Source organism: Pleurodeles waltl, chromosome 4_2 (assembly GCF_031143425.1).
Source record: "Pleurodeles waltl isolate 20211129_DDA chromosome 4_2, aPleWal1.hap1.20221129, whole genome shotgun sequence".
Classification (NCBI taxonomy): domain Eukaryota; kingdom Metazoa; phylum Chordata; class Amphibia; order Caudata; family Salamandridae; genus Pleurodeles; species Pleurodeles waltl.
The window spans coordinates 172,077,559-172,100,170 of NC_090443.1; the positions used below are offsets into that span (position 1 = coordinate 172,077,559).

A 22,612-nucleotide genomic window follows, 5' to 3' on the forward strand; every position below is an offset into this window, starting at 1 on the left:
GAAATGCAGAAAGGTGTCTCAGACACCTTCTGCGACTCGCTATGGGGTCGCACAGACCCACCTCATGAATATTAATGAGGTGGGTCGCAGTTTGCGACCCCATAGCGAGTCAATGCACTCACAGGGATGGTGGCCTGCTGGAGACAGCAGACCACCATGTCTGTGACTGCTTTTAAATAAAGCAGTTTTTTTCTTTTTCTTTTTGCAGCCCGTTTTCCTTAAAGGAAAACGAGTTGCAAAAAGAAAAACTTCCGAAACCATTTGGTTTCGGTTTTTTCAGAGTAGGCAGGGGTCCATAGGACCACTGCCTGCTCTGAAAAAATATTTTTGTTGGCATTCACAAAGGGAAAGGGGTCCCCTGGGGACCCCTTCCCTTTTGCGAATGGGTAACCATCCACTTCAAGTGGATGGTAACTGCGAGTTGGTTTGCGACCGCATTTGCGGTCACAAACCATCTCAGCATGGCGATGCGGTCGCAAATAGGAAGGGAACACCCCTTCCTATTTGCGATTCGCAGCCTCAAATTGCGAGTCTGTACTGACTCGCAATTTGCGGTTGTGCATCGCGTTTGGCCTTTTGCGCATCGCAAGCTGCGTTTTTCGCAGTTTGCGAGGCGCAAAAGGCTTCCTACATCTGGCCCTAACTCACTTAGAAGTCATTCTCTCCTTAGTCTACCCACAAAAAGGAATATAACTCCCATATCCACAATACTAGTTCTGGGCCTCACACCTATCCGTCATAATTGCATGAAGAGGTGGGAGGAAGAGCTAGTCCACTACACACCTTATCAGAAGATGATCCGGAGACCATCTGGCAGAGGGCTTAGAAAATATCAATCTGCATTCAATGCATAGAAAAAGCATATATATTCTTAACTCGATGATGTTTTTCTCCAGGTCGGTTAACATCAACGTTCGGGAGCTTGGACTTGCACTGAAGGGCATGTCAGATGAGGGGCACATTATTTCATATCTAGCGTGCAAGACCACGAGTAAAGCCCTATTGGGCCAAAATGCTAACTTTGATAAAGGAAATTGCAGGTGTAGCCCTGCTGCAGGACCCAACATCTATACTATTAAACTACGCTGAGGAGGACAAAATATACCCATTACACACTCGCCAAGGCACACTTACATCGCACCTGATATTAGCACGGAGACTGACATGCCCCTGAGGAGTTCACAAATACAGCACATATACACTATGAAAAGGTGATCGACCATAGTGATGGACATGAGGCATTGTTTCAAGAAAATATGGAGACCTTTTAAAACGTATGTCAATGGCCAGGTGGCAGAGAGGAAGGTGGAAAACGTGTGTGTGACCTAATAAGAAAATGGAGACTGCACAAGATTTTCGATTCTCTGAGGACTCTTTAGAAGGCCTGGCCTAGCCAACACTCCCCGATCTGAGCCCATTAACGAGTGGCTACCGACTACGACTGCAGAAATCAGGGTAATTGATGAGTGGCATGCTACTGTTACCGTTCAAAAAAGGGCACAGATTTTTAGATATACCTCAACTTAGGCCCTCATATACACCACTTACCTACAACTTGGTATTTAATACACAAACTCTAATTGCCTACGGTTTGAAAGTAAAGTCAAACCTGCACATTTGTTTCAGTTTCTTTTTCCACCTACTTTATTACTTAATTCCAATTGCATTTGTTGATACTTAATATTTTCTATGGAGCTTAAATACTGTATTGGAGTGGTAAAACTGTCAATGAAAGTGTAGTTAAAAAAACAAACAAAGATGCTTTGACCGCTAAACCAGTGATGGAAAGGATAATATCACGTTCTCTTGGAAAGGTATACACTAAATGGAAAATCAAATTAAAGACTCACTATTGTACATCAGACATTGCTTTGATGGGAAAAGAAAGAAATGCATTAAACTGGGACTATGGTTATCCCTTAATCAAAAGAGTAGAAGCATGATTAGCAACCTTGTACACACCACTCTTCATGGTTGTTCTTTAAAATTTCTCACAAACCTTTGTCCTAAAAGAAGCCTCAGGTCAACCAACCAGTACGTATAGATTACCTTCCCACCCTCCGACTACAAACAATACATTTGACGGCAATCTTTTCATGTTTAGGGCACCTCCCTGTGGAATTTTTTACTTCTGCAAGTAAGAATGGGTATTTAGAACTTGAAAATCAGAAAATTCTTAAAGACCCATGAGTCGCCCTGGAAATAGTTAATGTAATTATCTTGGCACCCATCCTCTTAAGTGATGACCAGAAGTCCTGCTTGATCAAAAGCCTAAGATTGTTCCTGGATTCTCCACTCATCATTTGCGATTCTTGGTCTGTTTCAAGGCTTTATTCTTATTTGGGAACCTGTTGAATGGGGGATATATACTGAAACTCGCCATTCTCACTGAATGATCTACTTGTTCTCTACCAGGAGGTTCTTGAAAATGTCCTATGCTGCAACTAAGAATTTCCTTATATATCCAAACTCCACAGCACTCTAAAGTACCCCAAGGTGCTTGGAAACAGTTTAGAAAATCCAAAATAATAATAACAACAATAATGATCATGTTAAATTTCAAAAAGTGATAATGACACCACTTTGCTTTATAAATAACTGTTAGCCTTGAAAGACAATAAGAGGCAAGTTGTGTGCCAACATTAAATACTGATTAACTGCAAATACATTTGTTCACTTACATGTAGGTGATTATGGCAAGTACTGACTGGAATAACAATATAAATCATCCCTGGCTGGTCACCATTTAAATAATGTATCACTTGCTATTATTTCTCACTAGTCCTTATTTAATTGTAACCAATTGGTATAGCAAATACCATTTCTAGAATTTTAATCGGCAAAAACATTTGTATTGTTGAAAGATAAATGGTGCCTTCTTTCTTTAGGTGATCAAAGGCTTAACCAGAGTATTTGAAGAATAGTGTTACAAGCCTGTGGAGAGTCCATATCTATGTCTGTCTCTCAATGCATCGTACAGAGTGAGAAAGTGCCTTTTTTGGCATGCTCACCTCAATTTTTGGGACAATGCTACTATTTTGTAATTCTGTGCACTGGGCCACTGCTAACCAGGCCCAGTGTATGCTCTCTGACCCCTAAAATCTGATAAAAATGGCAAACTCCTAACTGGAATATTTTAACTTTCCTATAAGACCATAGTATATGGTGCAGAAATACACCCAATGCATGTAAAGTTAAATATCACCTGAGGACTGCAGAAGCACTTATTTTGCCATCAACTAGTGTGACAAAGTACAACATGGCTTCAGGACTACCTTTGTATCCTGACTACTAGCTTAAACCTTTAGCCTAACCTGTTAAAATAACCCTTTGGACAGGAGAAACAAAAACTTTCCTTTAAATACTAACAATTCACCCGAATGTAGGGATGTACCCCACAAAGTAGGGTGCATGATAATTAAAAATAGGACAGGTAGAAATTGGCTAGCGCCATGTCCCTACAGTGACACTTCCCAAAGGTTATTTTGATTGTGGAAGTCTCTGGCTTTTTTCTGAAAATGGCCTTACTGCAGGGTCATCCCAAGACTTTTTGCCTTTTTCTCCACTTTTTGCTGAATTTGTTTTAGTTGGTTTTAGGACTCTGGGCACTTTACCACTGCTAAACAGTGCTAAAGTGCATGTGCTCCCTCCTCTAAACATGGTATAATTGGGTTACACCTGTTTGGCATATTTAATTTACTTGTAAGTCGCCTAGTAAAGTGCACCATATGTGGCAGGTCCTGTAAATTAAATGCTACTAGTGGGCCTGCAGCACTGATTGTGCCATCCATTACAGTAGCCTTTCAAACATGTCTCAGGCTTGCCAATGCAGGTTCTATGTGTGCAGTTTTAAACTGCCATTTCAACCTGGCAGGAGTATGCACTTGCCAGGCTCCAACCTTCCTTTTTATTACATGTAAGCAGGACTGAGCTTTGGGTGGTGCGACCGGTGCGGCTGCACCGGGTGCCCACCTGGATTGGGGGGCTGCTGACCTCAGGGGGATGCTATGTTTAGCAAAACATACAAAATTTGACGATTTAAAAGGACCTGCTGAAAAGTTCCTTGTATGTCCAGCCTTCAGGAAGCAATTAAAATGCCAAGATAACTCCTGCGGTTAATGTTCTTGCAAGAGAGACAAATCGGAGTTTTGTCTAGTGACAGTTTTGACTCGATATAAAGTAGCGCAGAGGGTTAATTTTCCTACTGGAAAGAACAGAACTATGTTTTAGGTGGATAGCTGAGTGGATTAGTAGAACCAGTCTTTACTAGTATGTTAAAACAAATGAAATACAAGTGAAGTGAGATAGGGGCTATGGAGAGATAAGGGGCACTTTTGCCAGGTGGTAGTGAGGGAAATAGAGGAGGAAGTCATGGGGGATGAGGGGTGCCATAAAAGATTGCCGTACCCGGTGCCACCAATGTTAAAGCCGGCCCTGCATGTAAGTCACCCCAAGGTAAGCCCTAGTTAGCTCCAAGGGCAGGGTGAAGTATATTTAAAAAGTTGGACATGTACTTTAAAGTTTAACATGCCCAGGTAGGGAAAAACTCTTAAATTCGTTTTTCACTTTTGCAAGGCCTATCTCTCCCATAGGATAACGTTGGGATTACCTTCAAATATCTTTTAAGTATAATTTCCAAATGGAAAATATAGAAATATGGAGTTTAGTGTCCCTGGACTCTCAATTTAAAATCATAATTTATGGTGCAATCGGGTTTTAAATTGTAAATCTGAAAATGCCACTACTGAAAAGTTGCCACTTTCTTACTTTAACCATTCTGTGCCTCTGTCTGTCTCTGAATATACGTCTGGGGTAGATGATAGCTGGGATTTACACATTCCCTCTTGACAGTCATATAATGGGAGGTTAGGTGTGACTTAATGGGCCCTAATGGCCCAATAACTGGCTTGATGGGGAGGGAGGCAGACTTTAGCACTGCCTCACTTACACCTGCATAGGGCTGTGCCTCTCCCCACAAAAAGGGCTGCATAACCCTCTGTAAAGTGTCTGGAGCCAGGGAGGGCAGGACAGGGAACTTGCGGACTTCAAAGGAAGGCCCCTAAGTTTCTCCACCTTCCAGAACCAGGGCACTAAAGTATAAATACTAGACCACAAACCCAACCAAATCAGAATCCTTCTGGAACCAAGGACACTCTGCCAGAATGAAGGACTGCTGTGCTGCCAGGATGGACTGCCACTCTGCAACTGCATTGCTGTGTTGGCCTCCTGTTTGCTGTGCTTCTCTGAACTGATGTAGGGCGACCAAAGCAACACCACACAGACCGCGCATTAGGCTTTAAGGTACTATGTTCAGCGGGTAAGTGGGTCCCTGTAGCTGGCCATAACACTATCGCAGTCAGTCTGAACTTGTGACTTTGTCCCGGTCCCGCGTGACCAGATAACCACAGTTGGCACTTTGCGCTTGTATGCACTATTTTCACTTAAGTCTTTAAAATTGCATATCTCAGAATCTACTTATTGGATTATTGCTTTTTTTAGTCTTGTTTTAATCAGATAAATATTCTCTATTTTTCTAACCTGGCATTGAGTCTTTCTTGTGGTGTCTTTGACTGTGTTACTGTAATTAAGCGTTGCACAAATACTTTACCGATTGCCTTCTAGGTTAAGCCTGCCTGGTCTGTGCCAAGCTACCAGAGAGTGAGCAAAAGGTAATTTAGGGTGTGTATCCGACCTACCCTGACTAGGATTGTGGTCCTACTTGGATAGGGTGCATACCTCTGCCAAATAGAGACCCAATTTCTAACACGGTCCTTTGAGGAAAACTAGAATACGGACTAAAATATTAATTCTTCTATCTTGATTTGGGACGAGCTAGGAAAATGATTCAACCACTATTTTTTATATTTTATAAAATTACCATCAGATTGGAAAATTAGAAGAGTTTATTGTGTGATTAATTAAAAGCTGCACAATGCCATCATATTATATACATGAAACATTCAGTTAAAATGTATCTACACAGTATGATCTTCTCAATAAAAACAAGAACATTTGGCTGGTAGTGCAACGTGCAGTACCGTCAACCCTCAGGCATAGCTTTCACTACATTTGGTGCAGTATCTAATTTCCTTATCACAGTTAAAAATAATGTCTAAATAAAGCAAACCAAAAAAGTGCAGCATGCGGTGCAAGTAACCCCATAGCCAATAGATTAGAAAGTTCGATTTTTTCTGATATTTAGAAAAATTAGCTTTAAGAGGTTAGCTTTTTACTGCCCATATCTTCTGAAGGCTAATTTCAATTATCCCAACAAAAGCTGCTCTCCAAAACTTGACCTTAATGAGGTGTGAAAACTGTTCCATTAGCAGAGACAAAGGCTTCAACTTGGTGTTGGGATGGGCTGGGTGTAGGGAGTGTGATGAATATCAATCAATTCAGGCAGGGCAGCTTCTACAAGCATTAACTTGAATGGGACAGGGGTGAAGCCTTCTCAGTCATAGTTTAGTGTAGGGGAAGACATGAATAGGGTAAAGTATCTATTTTTTAGAGCCAAGATAGTCAGTTGAGCACAAGCCCAGTTGGAGGTCCCAGAACACATTTGGAAGAGGTGACTTCTCATTTCCCTGAGCACACATCTGACTGGCACGCAAGGTTACTCCAAGGGCAGACGGCCTGTGCCATCTTCCCTTAGAATAGTGCACTCTGGGATAGTATGCAGGAAGGAAAACATGATTTGCTGTAAAAGTGGGTAGTTTGGCCCAGGAACCTTTTCCTCATGGATTAGGGACTGTCCAGGAGTCACCCTCATCCATTGACTACTAAACTGTACACATGGACTCAAATCAACCCTCCCAAGGAAAGACCTTGCTGGACAAGAAATTCAAATGGGTCCCATTCTGAGTTTTTTTACTGCCTGAAAACCCAATTCAGTGGACCTTTGCAGCAAGCCTATTCACTTTGGTTTAACCTTCCTGGATAAAGATGGCAGTCTTGCCCCACTGGAGTACTCTGAGCTCCAAAACAGACTAACGGCAAATGAAGACTTCTTGACTGGGTTAAGGTGACAAGGTATCCAGTAGACAGACAGACCTCTAAGGAAGTGAAATTCTAACTTTTTCCACTGAGAGATGTGCATACCAACCAATTCCAATGGCTTCAGCAGGATCTTGTCCAATGGCTATACAGCTTTGTGAGGACTTCCTCGGATACAATCTTCAGTCTTGCCCATGTTGGGGGATTTCAACTTCTATTTCCGGGAATTAGTCAGAAGTTAAAATGTTGGCTGGGATGGACCTGCTTGGTAAAATCAACCAGCACTCCATCATGGTTGGCCTAAAACCATGACTAGGTGCTGGTCACATGCTAACAGCACCTCCTACTGTTGCTCTACTTTTACTTGTTGTTTTTTTTTTTTAAATCTGTGTGGAAAATTCATACTGTATATCTGCTCCCTCTATTGGATTTTAGTTGTTTTGGTATCATTTTGTTTATTCGTTGTTTTGCTATTTTTATAAACTTGAGTGGGATTTTTAATGTGTTGACTTTCTGCTGACTAACAGAAATACCACTTCCAAATCATATACATCTTTTCATAACGTAAGCCTGTCTGCTCTCTGCCGTAGTTACCAGAGCTTGAGATCACATTTAAATTATTGCAATTTTTGCCTCAACTTAACAGTTTAGTGACACTATTTTTTTTGCTAAACTAACATCTACCACAATTAATAATCCACTTTCTTTCATTGGTGGCAGTGGTGGGACATGTGTTTAACACTACCACTGAGTTACAAAAGTTGAAGTTAAAAAACCCTAAACTAAAGTGACAGCAAATATTGATTCTGGAATTTTAATTGACATACTATCTTTTATTGGGTATTTTTTTAAACAGAATAATTCATGATTCCAATGTTTGCACCTTAACATTTTGGGAACGTGCATACGCGATAAGTAGCCCATTGTTGACATTATAGGCTCATTGATGACTAATCATGTGAAAGACATTGGAATTGAAAGGTTATACTCCATTCAGTTACATAATTCAGACATCAGTGACAGTGATGACTGGACACAGAAGCGTCTTTCAGAGTGAACATTTTAATAGGTTGGGACATTTAGGGCTTTGATGAGAATGAAATGCATTATTTCTGAACTAATTTGATGTTTAGTAGAAACTAGAATTATTATCTGTTGCATTTTCAACTGTTTTCCTAATGTCATAACTAGTTTGTAATTGGTGTTTTATTTACATATCTGTGACAGCAATACACAGTGGGTATTTTCTGTTAATTATCTGGAATCATCAGTGTGCATTCCAGCTTTAAATCTTTATTCTAGAGTTTTTAAACAAATCTTTAATTATGTCACTATATAATAAAACAAGGAAAGTAAAGAGACTCCTGACCCACCAGTATTAACCACAGAAAGACTGTAAAGGATTTGATGGTAGCTATCATGTGTTGGGATGCTCAAGCCTACTTAGTGTATCCATAAAGCAGATTAAGCATTTCTACATGCAGATAGTTACTCACGTGCGAATCTTTCTTCTGTCTTGCAGCTGATCCTTCAGAACGTTACTCAGACGAGGATCTTTACTCACAAAATCAGAGAGTTTCTGTAAGGATCAAGGGCACACAGTGGAATTATTTTTGTTTTAATACCATGATGAATTCTTCAGCTATTTCAATCTAAATATACCATATTATTAAAACGTCAACAGGGTGAGTTAAAATGTAATCACTATTACTGAGGTATTTAATGAGAGACTGTTATAAAAGATATTCATTATTAATTAAAAAGCCTAAACAGAGGGCTCAACACACTCTGGTGCACTAGATGATCTCTTGGCCCATTAATAGAAACAAAGGTTTATGTTTTTTTCACCAGAGTTACTATAAAATCCTAACTTGCCTATCACAATGCTTCCTGAATCATCTTAAGCCGGTATTTGTAACTTTGTGCCTTACATCCATCCCTACTCAATATAGAGGAGGTAGGCTAGTAGCACCAACGAGACAAACCTTCTTTTCTGACTATTACATTGAAAGCTTCCTTGTAAGACTTAGCATCCTTTGGGTGGTCTTACCCCAGACATTTTGCCTTTACCTCCTGTTCTGTTGTCTTAGGACTCTATGCACTTTGCCACTGCTTAACAGTGTTAAAGTGCATGAGCTTCTCCCCTAAAACATGGTAACATTGGTGTACCACAATTGGCATATTTAATTTACTTATAAGTCCCTTGTAAATTGGTACACCATATAACCAGGACCTGTAAATTAAATGCTACTAGTGGGCCTGCAGCACTGATTGTGCCACCCACTTAAGTAGCCCTATAAACATGTCTCAGGCCTACAACCGCAGAGCTGTGTATGTGCAGACTGCCACCCTAAGTATTTAAAACATCTTGCCAAGCCCATAACTCCTCTTTTCTTGCATATAAGTCACCCCTAAAGTAGGTACTGGGCAGGCCATAGAACAGGCTTCCATGTAAGCAACACGCAGGACATATATTTTTAAGTTCTCATGACCTGGTCATGGAAAACTCCACAAAGTAAATTTTCATCACTGTGAGGCCTGTCCCCATCATAGCCAGCATAGGGAATTCCTTATAATAACTTGAAGCTATAATTACTGATCTGAGAGGAGTAGCTGCGTCATGTTTGGTACCATTGGAATGGTAATAATAAATCCTCTTTACTGGTAAAGTTGGATTTATTATTACTATTTTAGAAGTGGCAGGAAGTGGGCATTTCTCTACACTCACTGCCCTGTGTGCCCACATCCTATCTCCAATACATGTCTGGCTTGAGCTAGGTGACAACTACACTTGTGCATTCCCTTCAGACACCCACAAACAGGGTACTCAGCTGCATCAGCATGCATATGCGTATTGATGGGTCTTCCTCAGGAGGAGGTTGGGAAGGGCTCACACACCTCAAAGGGTAAGGACTAGAGTCCATACAAAGGGGCTGATTACCTCCCACTGATAGTCTGGAGCCAAGGCTGACCTGAAAGAGGGACCTGTGAACTTCACAAGAACTCTTTGTAGCCACCACCACATCAAAGACACTTTCTTGTATAGGTACTGGGTCCCTGACCCCCTAAAATCAGTACACGTCTGGACTTAAGAAAAGGCTGCAGGAGTAAAGACTGCTGTGAGTCAGGATTGCTACTCTGCCAGGATTGACCGCTCTCCAGAACTGCTGTCCTGCTTTGCTGTGCCGCCCTGCTGATCTCCTGCCGGTAGCCCAAGACTCATCCTTGAAACCCAGAGTGACTCAGAGTGGCTTCTGCTTTTCTTTGCTGCTTGCTACTTTCAATTTCAACCCAAGCAGCTTTTGCCAAACTTCACAGCTCACATCTGTGAACTGCCTGGAGTGGCCCTGCTTTCTTTTGCCGCTTGCTACTTTCAGCTTCAACAAGAGTGGCTTTCGCCAAAGTTCGCCCCCTGCATCTGTGCTCTGCCCGTAGCAGCCATGCTTTCCTCTGCCCCTCACTACTTTCAATTTCAACCCGAGACACGATTCCCAAACTTCGCTGCTCACATCTGTGAACTGCCTGAAGTGGCCCAATGTTCCTTTGCTGCTCTCTAGTTTCAAACTCAACCTGAGCAGCTTTTGCCAAACTTGCTGCTTGCATCTGTGAACTACCCGGAGAGGACCTGCTTTCCTTTGCCACTCGCTACTTTCAAACTCAACCCAAGAGGCTCCGTCAACTGTTGTTGTTTGCACCTGTGAACTATTCGGAGTGGCTCTTCTTTCCTTTGCCACTGGCTGCTTGCAGTCAATCCGAGCAGCTTTGTCAACCTTTGCCACTTGCACCTCTGAACTGCCTGGAGTGGCACTGCTTTCCTTTGCTACTAGCTGCTTGCAGTCAACCAGAGTGGGTTTGTCAAACTTGGCAGCATGCACCTGTGAACCGCCCAGAGGAGCCCTGCTTTCCTTTGCCGCTCACTACTCTCACTCAACCCTGGCAGCTGTGCCCAGCCTAGCCACATACTGCTTCCTGAGAGGAGCGCAACCATGACACAACTCAAGTCCATCAGGACATCGCACACCCGTGCCGAGGAGTTCCCAGCACCACGCCTTTCGTCTCTATATTTGGTCATCAACCTTGCTTTATTTTTGAGTCTACAAAGCCAATACATTTCTATTTGTGAATTGGATCTGTATTGTGTTGAACTTAAAATCAACCAGATGAATACGCTTTATTTTTCTACCTCCATGTGAAGTCTTTTTCTGTGGTGTCTCGCCTTAGGTTATTGTGTGTGTGTGTTGAATAAGTACTTTACGTATTACCTTCTAAGTTAAGCCTGCCTGCTCTGTGCCAAGTTACCACAGGGTGCACACAGGCTAATTTATGTGATGTTATTGACTTGCCCTGACTAGGATTGTGGTCCCTACTTGGACAGGGTGCATACCTCTGCAAACTACATACTCCAATTTCTAGCATTCTTATACTAGAACCCATAAATGGGTAGGTTGGTCTAGGGCAGATCTGTTCTGCCTCTTGTGTCTGTCAAGGAGTAAAGTCCTCAATATTCCAAAAGAAAATATACTGTGGTTAGACCTATTTGTGGAGTGGGGTCTGTACTCTTGTACTGTACTCAATTGCATTTAATTTAATTGATAGTGTGTACTGCATGATGAAAATGCATCTATATACCAAATACACAAAAGTATGTATGCTGAGTATCAAACAAAAAATTAAAATGTTTACACATATAGAAGATCTAAAGTAGTCCATTTTACTGATGGGATAACGTTATCTTAACAGAGTGGCAATCTCATCACCTTTTGGAATATGAGAGTTAGAAATGTTATCAGTTGAACACTGTTGAAATATACATTTTATCGATTTTACAAATAATTCTAAACTTGATTTTCTTTGCAGTGTTGTATCAACCTAATAAACATATAAGGCTATTGAATAGGCAAAGTTGCGTTATCCATGAATCAGTATGAATGCACAGATCTGAATTCTGTACAATCTTTTTTCTTTTGCCTTTAAACTGAAGAAGCCTTTTTTAATTGTTTTACTCATAACTAAAAAGCTGGCCTGAGCATTTGCCAGTGTATTTTTCCATAAACAGAGAAACAACTGGGAATGCTACTACAGAACAAGTTGAGAAACAGGTTTAATGTGCAATTGATAACCAAATTAGGTAGCAAACAATTAGTATTTCAGCAAGGCGTCAACTAAACCACATAGTAATTTGCCATTTTCAAATACATTTTACATTACCATTCTATCATTACCATTCTACTCTACATTTCATGCACTTCAAGCAGTATAGTTACATTATGCAAAACATAGTGCATCCCCATTGGCCATACACTCACATAACAAACAAAATATATGTAAAAATAAAATATATGTACAATACAATATGCACCAGACAGGTACAATTGTAGGACCACCGCCACCATAACTGTCCAGTAAATGATGTGTGACTAATCATCTGGTAAACATTGCATGGTTAATGTGTTTATCTTCCATTTAGAAGAATATAATGCTTATATTTTAGAGGCACACAATATTCTCTCGCCACCCTCAACTACAAGTCTTTATTCACCAGCAACATTCTCCTTTAACTCTTGTCCAACCTTGAAAGGATGGCATTGGGTTAACTTCTGAACACTGCATAGCTCAGCATACTCCACCACTAAAGTGTTGTTGTAAGCCTTGATCACCATTTTTGTTTATGATCACCTAAATTCACTTTTCCTCCCCACAACACTGGCACTCACTCTGTTCTTAATCAACTTCATACTACATAGCTCCTGATCAGGGTAGATATGTTAGCACAGAGAATTCCTCTGCACAGCAACATAAATGGGCACTCACCTTTGGTTCAATGGGGGGGTAGTCTTATAGATCCAGAACCCTTCTCATTCCATCTCTTCTTTCTAAAGCACTCTATGTAAACAACTGCCCACATGCCTATAAATCTGATTTAAACGCTCTACTAGGCCACTTTCTCAAGGATAACACAAAGATGTAAAAAAATCTCTACTTCAGTATGACTTAAAGAAATTCAGCATGAGACATGAGGTAAATTGATGGTATTGTCCTCACCACTTCTTCTAGGTAGCCTTCCCTCATGATAACATCCACCATAACTTTGCTCAGTCTCTCACTGAATCTTTTTAACAAACTTTATCTCAGCCACTTAATGAAATGGTCAATCATTACGATGGCAAATATTTCTAACATTCCCCTTATGAAGAATGGACCACGTATATCTACTCCAACCATTTTCCAAGCTACCTCAGGTTAAAGAATGGGAACAATGGACATTTCTTTCACCATGTGTGACTTGTCGTTCAATTCCTGACAAATCTCTCTTTAGATTTCCATTTGCAGACAGATTTTTTGTTTTTGGGGCACATACCACCAGAGACTTCAGTTAAAAAATTCCATAAGCCTGTTCCTCATTACACAAGGGACCACGCAATACAATTTTTTATGGATCCAAAAACACTTCCTTGTCCTTCAGCCAACCTATCCTTATTCAGTCTATAATCCCTTTAGTTCTTCATCTTGTGCAGCTTTATTCTCTACTCATATTCACAGATAGCTCCCTTACAACAATCACGAACAGTGGCTATCAATCAATCTTCATGACCAACTTATCATCTATCTTTGCCGATTACCTCTACAAATGGTATAAGCAATCAGCATTTATGCTATGACAACTAAGGACTTACTTCATATTAAATCAAATCTCCTGCATACAGTATACCCATTTAGCAAAACATGGCACAGATTTCATACTGAAATTTGTAGAAAGTAAGTCTACCAGTGGGTTGCTAATCAGACCACAGCTCAAAAGTCTTACACCACACAAATTTCTTAAAATGCTTTAGAGCCCACCAACATGCTAACGGTGCCTTCATAATTACGTTTTGTGAGTCCTATGATTCCTTAATGGCTTGTGGCACAAATGCCAAAGCCTTTTCAACTCCACCCTTAAGCAATATGCACCAAATCAGTGACTATGGTGGTCTTGCTCTTACAATTATATAGCTTTAAGAATAATGGTCTTGCACTTAGTATTATATAGTTATAAGAATACTGCCTCAATTAAATACTTGTTGGCCTCTAGAAATGCTTCCCCTCTATATTATGTGTATTTAAACTTTGAGTGCTTCTTTATCAATGGTCTCAATTTCTTCGACCTGTCAGGAAAATGGTCAACAAACTTTGTGTAGTATTAAGCTCTGCCTAAGAACAAGTGAAAATGTTCCTTATTCCTCAAAGTGCTTCTTCGAGGTCTCTCACTTAAATCAACTTGAATGTAATCCCTTCTTTCAAAAAGGCATGACCTATACATGCAAATTCCTCCACAATAAAGCCACATTGGGCAATGTTCATGATTACTCAGCCTTTCTGAAAATAGCCAAAACATCCCCCAACACCTTAACCTGTTCCATTCCATTTCTTTCCCATAACAATATATTGTCCTAAGACATGACATGTTTTATCCTGCCAAATTAATTCTGCATTACTCATTGAAATGTTGCAGAAGATGATGCAACCCCTGAATAGCATTCTTATGGATTTATATGGTAACTCAGGTATAACAAAATAAATTAGATGTTTGGATGATAGGTGACATTTCATTTGGTAGTAAGCATTTGAAAGGTCTAAAGTGGAGAACACCTTGGCATCAACTATGGTAGCCAGCGTTTGATTTATAGAACGCTATCACAAAATATGGGAAATACGTTTAACATTTAGTTGGTAGCTATGTTGGGAAGCATACCAGAGGCATGCCAGTCAGGCAGCAACTGAACTACATTGAATCTTATTGCTGTTTTCAAAAAGCACATTCCAAATTACCATGTTACGTTTTAAATTAAGTTCCATACACTTAAATCAATACAAATACATTATACAAGATGAAACAACTATCACTAAGAATGCAAATTTTTCTTACAATACTATACAAACTTGTAGGAGGAAGGTTGCTATTTACTAGTAATAGTATAGAGCCACCTTTTGAATTGTTAAGCAGTTTGTGGTTAGCATATTTTGTCACTCCCGACACTGGTGTCTCAAATGATGGAGTACTCTTCATCTCTTCATATGTGCATGCTAGCACCTCTGGAGATTGATGAGCCACAAACTGGGTTGAGGGCAAAAAAGGACTCCATCTTACCAGCAAATTCTCTACCATTTCTGTAAAATGTCTAAATTATTTGTCTTATATCCAAGTATTCCATAAATATGTCAAAAATACTTTATTCTGTAACAATGATCATAAAAGTACATAAAACATAAACCTCACAGGTGATAAAGCAGATAAAATATACAGTCAAGTCAAAAGGGAAAAAAGATTACACTGAGATAATATACATTTCCACACAAGTTTATACATAAAATCAGGCATAAAACACAATGAATTGATAGACAGAAGACTTTAGACAATTACAGCCATGGCAGCAGAACATAATCATGATGCACCCGGTAATCACATTAAATCATTAGCAAATTCTCTAGATCTAACACAAAAAGCTGTTATAAGCAAACTTCAGACCAACATGTACAGAACAATCATATGTACTGGAACTAAAACTCACACAACATAACATATACAGTAATTGCTCTTGGTACAGACTTAACTCAATGCAGGTAGACTTAAAATGCTTAAGACAGATTGAAAGAGAATCCCAAATATAGAAAGTCAGTGGATGGTGTCAGCTAGCGAGCTAGCATAAATCAGGTGGAGAGAAGAGAATAACTGCTTTAACTCTGATACTCCAGCTCCATTGTAAATTTTTGGCAACAGCAGATACACTTGATTCTTTGGTCTCAACACACAACAGCTTGAGTGCCACTAAGCTTTGCCTGGCCTCAAGCTTCCTACAAATTGGAAGGATCCACCTCTTCCTTTGACGCAAGTAGCCCGGGCGAAAGAAAAGTGTTGTAAGGTTTCTTCATCTTGCGAACACACTGGGCAAAAAGTACACACACCTGCCCAAGAATTCTATTTTGAACAGAAAGAAAGAAGTGGAAGAGTGCCATATCAAAACTTAACATACATAAGTCTGGCAGCTGAAGTTGAGATGCAATCAAGGACATATTCAAACTCACTATGGAGTTTCAACTCTAAGAATTGTGAGGTGAGGGATTCTTGATACTTGTTGCTCACCTCAAGGGCACACCTATAGGCCTAAAAGGTGTCCTTAAGTGAGTCCTTGGGGAGATGCAACAAGCGCCCCTTATCAAGACAATGATCTTCAAGGCCTTGTTGTAGCAGATTATGTGATGTGAGATACCCATTCTGTTACTTTGCAGTTCTTCCCTACTGTCACTATTTCCTTGAAGGCCTCATGTAACTCAGCTAGGGCAGGAGTATATTTTAACCTGCACCAATACAGGACGGCTCAGAGTTGGACCTTCTGGATTATGGGTTAATTCCCATGTTCCACCGTAAAGGCAATATGAGTGTGCTTTTAGGGAGACTCAAAAAAGATCTTAAAAAAATATTTTCAGTTACACCCAGTGCAGCTAGTCTTGAGAAGCCCCACAACTCAGCTCCATATAAGGCACTACCTTCTGCCTTAGAACTATAAACCTTCAGAGGGTGCAAAAGTTGCTTTACTTTTGCAGACTGGTACAACCTCAGAATTCCAGACGCATGTTGGCATAGATTCAAGCTGCTTTTTGAATTTGAGGGGAACATGTCATGTTCCTGGAAAGCCTAGTCCTTAAATAATCAAACACAGTTACTTTGTCCAGGCTACGTCCCTCAATACTGATTGAGCCTCTTAAGGATTTATGGGGTTAATCGTCATAAATTTCTTTTTTGTGTGATTTATCACCAATGCGCTCTACACAGAAGGATGCAAAAGGATCCACCAAAGTCTGCAAGCCGACTGGAGTCTTAGACATCAGCAGGTGTCTCTAAACAAAAGCTGTGGTATATTTTGGCCTGCAACCCTCAGTGCATCGCTTCTGCAATCCTCAAGCTCGGCCACCACGTCGTTAAGGTACAGGGAGAATAAGGTTAGAGTCAGTACAAATCCCTGGCGTATACCTTTGTGTATCCTTATGTGTTACGTGAGTTCACACAAAGGACCCCAGCTCACTTGGGCAAAGATATTAGAATACTCAGTAAGTCAGGAGGGACCTCATTTTGCTTTATTACCTCCCAAGGTTTGTGGGACTTAGGTTCACAAATACTAGGTATAAATGAGACTTCTGAAGAACCATTATCTTTCAAGAAATAGTAAAAAAAAACTGAAGACCTGGTCAACCTGCTTGCAGCTTCGATAGGGGTTCATTTTCTTCTATCCTAAGGTCAGGTTTGTTTATAATCTGCCTGGAGAATACCTTCTGCGTAACATTGGTAAGGCTTATTTGTCTGTATTTTAATAGGAAATCCCTGGGGCCTTTTTATGAATACAGGAACAAACTGCTGCTTTACAGCTAGTCGGGATGTCCACACCCCCAAGAATTGCATTTGATAGTTTATTTAGATATGTAGCCCACTTCACTAGATCTGAACAAAAATGATTCCCAGACACTCCGTCAGGTCCAGCGGCTTTGCTTAACTCTATAATTAGATAGGCTGCAACTATCTGAGGACTAGAAAGTGTGGGTACAGAAGCGCCTGTGTCCATCCACTGGGGTAGGGCAAGCAGATCAGAAAAATACTTGCACCAAGTCTCGGGTGGATATAGTTTGGTAAATGGTGTTTGCCACATTAACCTCCATTAGCCACCAGGTGCCAGACTTTTCTGGCATCCTTAGATTCTGCTGCATCATATATGTCCTCCCAATTCTGAGTGTCCCGTGTAATCCAAGATTTTGCCTGGGTCTGTTTATATTCCTTCCTTTTTTTGACTTGTGTAATCAGCACTATTGCTCTCCAGGGGATGGTGCAGCTTGTTTTTCACTCTCCTCCAGTCTAGGTACTGCACAGACAGTGCATAGATGGTGTATTGTCACAGAAGGTGCAAACCCAGAGTGGGTCTGTAGGATGCATTGCCCTACTATATCGAAAAGTTTCCCATGTATGGTTCCCACAGCAAGGTTTTTGTCCTGTGGAAGCATAGGACAACCCTGACTCAATATTGCCTCTAAGAGGACACTCTTCAGTACAGTCCTAAGATCAAACTTGGCCAATATTTGGCCCATTTAACTCTACGCCTATTGTTTGAGGGGGGTCAAAACCTTGAAAAGTGAAAGTGGAACATCCATGAGGTGATTAATCAGATCAGTCAGTATGCAGTGGATAGCATTATGGTCACTATCACTCCTGGTGACTACCTTCATATCTACTACATTTCTCTACAAGGGCAGAGAAATCATTTCTAGTCAATCCTACTAGTTTGGCCTAGGTGATTAACAAGTGACTCAGAAGTAGGCAATTAAGCTTTCCAACTTCAGCTGACAGGACTGCTACCTGCAATCTCAAACTAGTAACCTCACTCTGCAGCCTCTCAAACATCATAAAGATACCAGCGATATCAACAGCATCATTTGACCCCAATCCAGGAACTACACAATAGGTTGGTCCCTTTGAGTGTCACCATCTGGTAATTCCCCAATCCCCTCACGTTACCACCCTCTCTCACCCGAGCCATTACACTGATGGGTATCCACATGGGCGGAATACCTATTTTAGCATACAATTGCAGGCTCCAACAGGACAATTACATGCTCATTATAGTTTTCATCAGGGTTGGGGTCAACAAAAATTTCAGAGGTACTCACCAGGGGCACACTAGACAATGAGGTATTTGGGCCTACTGGTGTTGCATTGGACTAGGAGGTTTACTCTTCAGCTTGCTGGAAACTATGGAGGCAATTCTTCCAGCTGGTTTCCCTTGATTTTTAACTTTACCGCCCCCCCAAGAGTGTTTCAACTTCTTCAATTAAGCTATCAGTGTTCCTCAAGTGTAGTGTTGACAGGGGGCTGTCCACAGGATCAGTAGATTAAGGCTTACAGGTTTTCTTCCTCTTCCAGGCAAAGCTTCTGTAGCTTTGAGCTTACCCATCACAAGAAAGGAACCCTGAGGGGGATGTACTGCCTGCAAAGCTTCACAGAATTAACAACCTTTATTTATTACCAATACCCTTTCTACAACAGCAGCCAAATTTGGGGACCAAAAAAGCCCACCCCACAAGGGGGCTACAAAGGAGGTGCACCCAAATATTTAAGACAAGCCAGTACCCTCATGTCAAGGGGCCACCTGCTTCACAATCGTTGTGCTGCCTGTCCTCACTAGTGAATAAGCTCCAAGTGCACCCCAGTTCAAAGTTAAAAAAATAAGAGTGCAGGTGAAGATTGGGCTGAGATGCGGCAAGAAAACAAAGAGCCAGCCACACCCCATGCTCCCTGGGCTTCCTGAGGTGTAAGTAAAACAACTACCGGTTAATGGCCCACCCCAGAGTCAAACCAGATGGGAAATAATGGAGATAGAAGCGTTAACTATGGTGGCATACAAAGGTGAAAAGAGGCAAGTATCAGTCCCACAAACTCTCCAAAGGCTGCTTTTTTTAGTGCCCTAGCAAGCTTGAGGACGATGTCCCACCCTAGCGTAGGACTAAACGAGTATGGGGTCAAGAGGAACAGTCTTAGTCAAAATGCCTCTGCAAAATAGCGAGTGACAAGAATGCCCCACTCTACAGGTGTTATATGTCCAAACAAGGAAAGAGTAGGCAAAGAGAAATGTTACTCAAACTACGGTGCCTCAGGCGTCCCACAAACGTCATGCTTCCATGCCTCTTGGTTATTATGAAGCTCAGGGGTTCTAACCCACTGCAAACGGGTAAAAGAGAGTACATAAGCAGGAGGTGAAGCAGAGATTCAAAACGTACCCTGAAATTGAACAATGACTCTTTTTTCCAAACCTGCAGATGGTGCAAACATAACCCAAAAAGCTAGGCCAAGGGAGGTGGCCCTGCCCAGGTTCTTTCTGGCGCTGATAGGCATACGACAGGCCCACCATTGGCCCAGACGGGGCCTGCGCACATCCCGCTCAGCAGGTTGGGTGCATGTGCTTTATAGTGCTGATAGTCAGCAGGTGAGAGTGGGTTACACATCCTTCCTTCTTAGCCTTGTATCCTTGGATGTGGAGTCCTGCAAATGCTCCTACCTATATTTCACCCTCTCAGTGGGTAGGATGCATGGGCTCTATACTGGAGATAGTCAGCAGGTGAGAGAGGGTTACACAAGCCTGCCTCCTTAGCCTTGTTGTATCCTGGGATGTGGAGTCCCACGAATGCTGCTGCCATGAGTTTCACCTGCGCAGTGGGTAGGATGCATGTATTTTATTGCGTAGATAGTCAGCAGGTAGGAGCAAGTTACACAAGCCTGACTCCTTAACCTCTTGTATCCTGGAATGTGGAATCCCCCGAATGCTGCTGTCGTAATTACATCCAGTACTAGGTCCTACCCAAGCAAGTGATAACATTCAAATGAGCTTTCATACTGCCAGGCAGATACAACAAAATCTGAGTGAAATTTACTTACAACTGGCACCATAGATCAAAGCCATTGATCACCTGAACCAATTGAACCATTAAGGAGTGTAACAAGACATGAGGCAGGTCAGATCACCAGGGACCAAGCACATAAATAAATATCACATTCTTATTGTTTAGTAGCACAATCCTCATTTATGATAGGGGTTCTCATGGTTCACATGACCCAATAACCTTCTGCTTTGGTTTTGGTGTATGGTCCTGCTACTCCATATTCTATTTTTGGAGGCCACTCGGTTGTTTTTGCCATTGCTTGAATCTCTCAACTTAGCTCATTGGGTTATTAAAACTTGAGGGGGCCCTCTGCAAAGTACCTTGCCTCCCGTGCAGGGTGTACTGTGCTGAGGGGGGTGCCCCTGCTCACCGCAGAGGCTGTGGTGACCTTTGTTATGCAACTGCTTTAGCTGAACTTAATTTTCAGGAATTTTCTAGGTCTATGCCCACAGAAAATGGATGTATGTCCAGCTTGAGTGCGTTCACCATGTTTTTTTCTCTGTAAACATTTTATGATCTCATCTGGTCAAATTTTTGTTCTGTAGGGGACATCTTAATTAATTTTGGGCTGTATGTTTTTCTTTTCAGTCTTTTATAATAAAAAGTGGTGCCAAAAACTCCTCCTGATAACTGTGAAAACACCACACAAAAATATCCAACACCAGGTTAGAACAATAGAGCAAAATGCAAAAACTTTAACAAGACCACAATGACAAAAATCTATTCAGTAGAACTGGACTTATGCCTTTTTAAAGGATATACTATAAAATGACACCTAAAAGCAGAAAGCATCAACCAATGCTCTCTGGTCATGCTGGACTGGGTCAAAGTCAAAAGTTTGTCCCAGATTAGTTCAGTTGAAGTTTTACCTTGTTACGTCTTGTGTCAAGAGTCACAGGGATCAAGTAGAGCGTCACAGGCATTGGTCGGTGTGGCCTGAAGAGCAGCTTGGCATTATGGCTGAGCGAGCTGGAGCTTTGCTGTGGTGGTCCTTTGTGGGTGACTGATACTTATTGTGCAAAGAGATGGGCTAGTGGTGGCTTGCACTGAATTTCAGTGCAAGGGGCATGGTTCCGGTGCAAACTGGCTCATTTGTGGACTCAAAGAGCTCAAACGCTTGATTTCAAGAGCCGTAAGCCACATCAAGGGACCAGGACCTGAAAGCCACTACTTGGGGCTCAGGAACTTGCTGCAACTGGGTTTAGGGGCTGGTTGGGGGAGCTTTTATGTCCCTTAGGCTCAGGCCAGGAGAACTAGCAGAATAGCCCTTCGAGTCCCTCTGACGTCCTGGATTCAAGTGGAAGTTGCAGGTCCAGTTCTTCTACCCAAGGCAAGAAAGCAGCGGGTTAGCACAGCGGAGCAGCAGTTCATTAACAGCAGCATATCAGCCGAGTGACATTCCTTGTAGCTGCACGGCAGCCCTTCTTCCTGGCAGAGTATCCACGGGTCCAGAGGTGTACTGAAGAGTGGGTGTCTGAGGGCCTTCTTTTATACCGTGCTCATAGAAGGAGGGAGAAGCTTCTAGACAGTAGCTGTGAAGTGCATGCAATTTGCTGCCTCTTCTGCCCTGGCTCCACGCTGGCTGAAGTGACAGTGCAGGGTTGCTTGGCCCTTTGGGTGAAGGTAGAGCACAGGCTATTCCGGTGTAAGTGGGGCTGTGCTCAGGTCCACCTCCCCATCCTCCCAGCAGATGGTCCACTCAGGCACATCTAATTCCTTTGGGAGGAATTGACAAAGTCTGTGAGTTACACCCAATCATGTGACCTTGGCCAGGCTATAGGCACAAAAGGGTTAAGGGCAGAAACAATGTCAGAGATCAAAATTGTCATCAAAGATTCAACTTCTACACTAAATAGTGCTTTTCCCGACGCGTGTCTCCTGGCTTCAGAAGCTGTGGTTTATCCTCCCCATGGAGAAACTTACCCTAGCCTCCCAGCAGCGAGTGGGAGAAATGAGTGAATTATGGAAGCCATTCCTTCAGATCCTATCCGCTGAATTTACTGAGCTGATGTGTCCGGCCTACTTGAGAGTCTTGAGGCTCACTTGAACGTGGGTTAGAAAGTAGTGGGAAGAACTGTATGAGAGGGTTGCAATTGGGGGGGGTGAGAAGGAGGAGCAGGGGAGTGGCGAGAAATTGCGATGAGACGGGTGCGGGAGAGGA

General features: G+C 41.8%; 1 protein-coding gene across 1 annotated transcript in view; it reads right to left on the minus strand.

Annotated features, from left to right (window-relative positions):
* Nucleotides 1-22,612, minus strand: part of RAPGEF3 (Rap guanine nucleotide exchange factor 3) — a 1,225,478-nt gene that overhangs the window by 423,666 nt on the left and 779,200 nt on the right. The window contains exon 15 of the mRNA XM_069231039.1: nucleotides 8,490-8,572. Within this exon, the coding sequence (XP_069087140.1) occupies nucleotides 8,490-8,572 (83 nt within the window). The remainder of the gene's footprint in view (nucleotides 1-8,489; nucleotides 8,573-22,612) is intronic.